Here is a 5,285-nt window from a genome sequence, read left to right as displayed (position 1 = left end):
CCCAGTGACAGCGGAATTTCCACAGGACTCGGCCCATAAGCGGGAAGACACTTTCATTAAGTTGGTCAAATTCTGCACAACACAATTCTATAAATGGCTAAGTTTAGGACGGGCATTCATTAAATGGAAACGGATGACCCTGTCGGCCTTGGCACACCAGGACGGCTTCCCCTGGAGCTGCTGGGTTTTCCATGACATCGCTCTCCACCCCCTGTCTCTCCCTGCCATCACCAAGCTTTTCCAATTATCCGTCCACTCCACGCTCCTGCCTCCGTCTCTGCAGCACCAGCTGCCTCCAACAAGATGAATGCTGCCTTCCTCAAAGTTCAAGACGAGGAATTAATTATGCCCTTCTTGATCTAAATATAATGATTATTATTGCATCGCTCGTCCTCAAAGCAGTTCAACCCCTCCACTCCTTTGAAGTGCACTAGCCATTGTTGACATTATTAGCTGAAGAAGACAGTCTTATCATGGCCCCTTTTCACCCTGTTTAGAGGTCTGAGCCTTTGGTAGGACTATATGAGTGCTTTAATAATTCATTCATAAATAATTAGCAAATCTCACAGATACTGTTTTCTCATTAGAGAGCTAGTGACACTTGTGATCATTCTCAGTGGCCCGTGTAGTGGTAATGACTGAGTTCATGTAGTGGTAATGACTGAGTTCATGTAGTGGTAATGACTGAATTCATGTAGTGGTAATGACTGAATTCAGGAAGGAGAGAGGAGACCACAGCTCCTTGCAGTATGAAACATAATTTTATATTGTGTGTTAGAGCCAGAGACAAGACAGCCAGGCAGTTTATTTTCATGCCATATCATAACGCCGACAGATTCTCAGACATGCTCACTTTGGCTCTCTGTCAGTAGCATAGCCGCCGGCCGAGTCTGCATGGATGAAGAGACAGAAAAAAACATCCACACTCACACCTCCTGGCTTTTACACAGAAATGCACTTTTCCAACAGGCAGTCTTTGGAGAGGCGAGGACGTCTTCTGTGGAAAGAATGAGCAGCTCAGATATCCTAATAGCCCAGACATAGCTCTTCCTTGTCTCCTCCCCTTGAGACGTGTTTCACTCTGCTATGTGTATGTTGCCCTGACAGCATCCACATCACTGAGGAAGAGACCGCTACCGCCCTTACCCCACACTCCATCACTGAGAAGGAGAGAGAGAAAGAGGAGGAGGAGAAAAGGAGAGAGAGAACACCACCACCCTTGGGTACTGCCAGCGCGCTCTGGAAATGTAACTATCACAAGAAAATACTGTCTGATCCAAAATATCTATTCTGAAGTATTTGTATGTAAGTCCGTCTTCCTATACATACATACAAGACCTGCTTATCAATAAAAGGCAAATCTCTGTCAATAAAGTCTCCCCTGGAGCACTCTGCCTCATCCCCACCCTGACACCGTCACCTTGTTCACTGCTGTACATGTCCCTTGTATTGCAACATGATTAACTCATCCTGAATGGGGCTGGGGGACTGGGGGCGATAGCTACCACTTCCCTCCACCTCCTCAACAATGGCTCTTAGTGTCTTCTCCTCCCACTTCCATGACCTGGCCATTGTGGTAGTACAAAGCGCTCTGAAGAGCGGCGCCACCTACCACATTAGCATTTTAATCACAATCTACACAGAGTGATGTGCCACGCCATGGTTGGGCTAATGCTAATGTTGAAGCATGGGCCGCCACGAGGACGAAAGCCTCATAAACGTACAGGTATAATCAGTGTGACATTAGAATATGAGGTATTGCATGTTGAAGCACAGCAAGGAAATAAAATGTAGGACAAGTAGCATTGATTTTAGAGGTTGGGTCTTTCAAATTGATCCATATTTTTGTGAAGCTATAGTGACATATCACCATGGGAATGTTATACTAAAGAATCGATTGTGTGATTGGTTCTAGTGTTTGTCTGGCACACCTGTGGATTACTGAGCTAGTGACTGTTCTTCCCCTGTGGGCCCTCTATGTCAGGGTTTTCACCTAGATGGGATGCCGCTAATGTCAGAAGTGACATTTCGTAACAGAATAGGAGAATTTACACAGCAGGTTAGGAGAATTAACATAGCAGGTTAGGAGAATAAGGTCAATGTCAGGAAAAGGGTTAGCTAAAATGCAAAAAATCTCCCAGACTGTGTTGTTATGTGTTAATCACATTTAGATTACATTACCCAGCAGGCTAGGCGAGGGGTTGAAAAATGCCTTGCATGGCTAAACATAGAGTTTTATAGCTGAAGTATATGTTCATTAAAAGTAGTTAAACCTACGCCCCGGTTTGTCATTATATAAGGAACAAACATAACATGGTGTCAGATTGATAGTCGCTATGACGAGACAGAGAAAAGAAAGGAGTAACTCTGCAAATATCCGCGATGAAAATTGAACATTCTACCACAAGTCAAGTGACGTGAGTAGTCGAAGATGCTAGCTTGCAAGAGTGAGGACAACGAGCCGCAGCAGCGTGACAGCAGCGAGAGCGAGGCTGCATTGGAATCTGTTGACGAGCAAGTTGATGAGCAACATACTGAAGAAAGAGACATTTACACTGTTCCTGTTCCCCATCATGGATAGGATTAGTCATCCTACTCCTATGCAGTTAACAGGCAATATAGCTGACAATTGGAAACGTTTCAAGCAGAGATTCAATATCTACCTAGCAGCCAGTGGTGCAGGGGGAGATGGTGACAAATGGAAAGCTTCCATTTTTCTGCATGTTATTGGAAAGGATGCATTGGACATTTACAATAGCTTTCAGCAAGACGAGGCAAACTTGACTGTGCTAATGGCTAAATTTGAGGAGTACTTTGTACCAAGCCAGAACGTCACGTTTGACGTTCTCATGATCAGAAACAGGGAGTCAGTTGTGACCAGCTGAGCTGAAAACACTGAGAAAAATGTGTGAATTTGAAAATCTGATTGATAATCTGAATAATTGATAATGGACTCAAGGAGAGATTGCTACGTGAGCAAGACTTAACTTTGGATAAAGCAGTGAATATGTGTCGAGCAGCTGAAACCACCAGAGCACGAGCTAAAGAGCTGTGCAGGGATGAGACGTCAGTGTATGCAATAAAAAGAGGAGAGGAGCAACACACACAACGCCTTACAAAACAAAAACAAGCAAAAGAGAGAAATCAAAACACTACATGTGGAAAATGTGGATTTATCCACAACCCCAAAAAATGCCCTGCATATGGCAAATCATGTAACAACTGTGGGAAAAATAATAATTTCTCAAAATGCTACAAAGAAAAAGGTTCACACAGTCAATGAGATTGAAGAATTCTTTGTTGATTGTGGAAATATGCAATGCAGTAAATGCTGAATGGATTGTGCCATTGACTTTGAATGAAACTATGTCACGATCGTCAAAATAACATTCGGACCATGGCGCAGCGTGATATGGGTTCCACATCTTTTTATTAGTGAAACGCACAAAACAATAACATTTCTGCAAACGATACCTAAAGCTATGGAGTGCTCACAGGCAACTACACATAAACAAAATCCCACAAAAAAACAGTGGGGAAATGGCTGCCTAAATATGATCCCCAATCAGAGACAACAATAAACAGCTGCCTCTGATTGGGAACCATACCAGGCCAACATAGAAATAAAACAACCTAGATTACCCACCCTAGTCACACCCCGACCTAACCAAAATAGAGAATAAAAAGGCTCTCTATGGTCAGGGCGTGACAGTACCCTCCCCCCAAAGGTGCGGACTCCGGACGCAAAACCTGACTCTATAGGGGAGGGTCCGGGTGGGCATCTAGCGTCGGTGGTGGCTCCGGTGCGGGGCGAAGTACCCACTCCGCTCGCGGATCCGCCAGCATCGGTAGAGGCTTTGGTGCGGGATGAAGAACCCGTTCATCCCGCGGATCCAGCATCGGTGGCGGCTCTGGTGCGGGACTTTGCCCCCGCCCAGACCACGGGTCCAGCCATGGAGCCGGGTAGAACGTTGTGCCCGGACTGGGCCTCGGCGCAGAAGAGGACCCCGACCATGGAGCTGGTTTGAACGCCGCACCAGGACTGGGCACCGGCACTGAGGAAGGCTCCGGCCATGGAGCTGAGTTGGCTGCCGTGCCTGGACTGGGCACCGGCGCAGAGGAAGGCTCCGGCCTTGGAGCGGGATTGGACGCCATGCCTGGACTGGGCATCGGTGCAGAGGAAGGCTCCGGCTTTGGAGATGGACTGGCCGCCTTGCCTGGAAGCTCCGGACCGTTGACCCTCGCTGGAGGTTCCGGAATGTTGACCGTCGCAGGAGGAACCGGACTGTGGACAGTCGTAGGAGGTTCCGGACTGTGGACCGTTGTAGGAAGTTCCAGACTGTGGACTGTCGCCGGAAGCTCTGGACTGGGAACCATCGCCGGAAGCTCTGGACTGGGGAGCGTCGCGGGGAGCTCTGGACTGGGAACCGTCGCCGGAAGCTCTGGACTGGGGACCGTCGCCGGAAGCTCTGCACTGGGGACCGTCGGCGGAAGCTCTGGACTGGGGACCGTTGCCGGAAGCCTGGTGCGTGGAGCCGGCACAGGTGGCACCGTACTGGTGACACGCACTTCAGGGCGAGTGCGAGGAGCAGGCAGAGAACGTACCGGACTGGGAAGGTGCACTGGAGGCCTAGTGCGTGGAGATGGCACAGGTGGCACCGGACTGGTGACAAACACTTCGGGGCAAGTCCGAGGAGCAGGCACAGGACGTACCGGACTGGGAACATGTACTTCATGGAGAGTGCGAGGAGGAGACACAGGACGTACCGGACTGGGAAAGCACACTGGAGGCCTGGTGCGTGGAGCTGGCACAGGTGGTTCCGGACTGGTGACACACACCTCAAGGCGAGTGCGGAGAGCTGGCACAGGACGTACAGGGCTGGGGAGGCGTACTGGAGACCTGGTGCGTGGAGCCGGCACAGATTTTACCAGACTGCTAGCACGCTCCTCAGGACGAGTACAGAGTGCTGACTCAGGGGGCATCAAACTGATGACACGCTCCTTAGGGCGAATGTCGTGCATCATACAACAACACAACAACTCTCTCATTTCAGAGAGATCCGAGAGATCTCAACAAAGCAATCAAGAGAGCATTTCAAGTTGCCAACCAGAGAAGAGATAATGTCGCAGTTTGCTGAAGCAAAGTGGTTCAGTAAGCTTGATGCCTCATCAGGATTCTGGCAAATGAAGCTAGATGATGCAAGCTCAAGGCTATGCACATTCAACACACCTGAGGGCAGGTACAGATTTCTTCGTCTACCATATGGGATTCTCTCAGCGCCAGA

The 5,285-nt window shown here is 48.8% G+C and overlaps 1 protein-coding gene across 1 annotated transcript; it reads right to left on the bottom strand.

Annotated features, from left to right (window-relative positions):
* Window positions 1–3,880: 3,880 nt before the first annotated feature.
* On the bottom strand, window positions 3,881–5,022 carry LOC139569860 (secreted protein C-like). The gene is made up of 2 exons (XM_071391185.1): window positions 4,930–5,022; window positions 3,881–4,555 (listed from the first exon to the last, which is right to left on the bottom strand). Exons 1-2 carry the CDS (start codon window positions 5,020–5,022, stop codon window positions 3,881–3,883), a joined length of 768 nt encoding a protein of 255 aa, XP_071247286.1.
* Between the last annotated feature and the right edge of the window lie 263 nt (window positions 5,023–5,285).

This window comes from Salvelinus alpinus, chromosome 3, assembly GCF_045679555.1.
Source record: "Salvelinus alpinus chromosome 3, SLU_Salpinus.1, whole genome shotgun sequence".
NCBI lineage: Eukaryota > Metazoa > Chordata > Actinopteri > Salmoniformes > Salmonidae > Salvelinus > Salvelinus alpinus.
The sequence above is the reverse complement of the archived record's forward strand: the minus strand, read 5'-3'. Positions and strand labels throughout refer to the sequence as shown.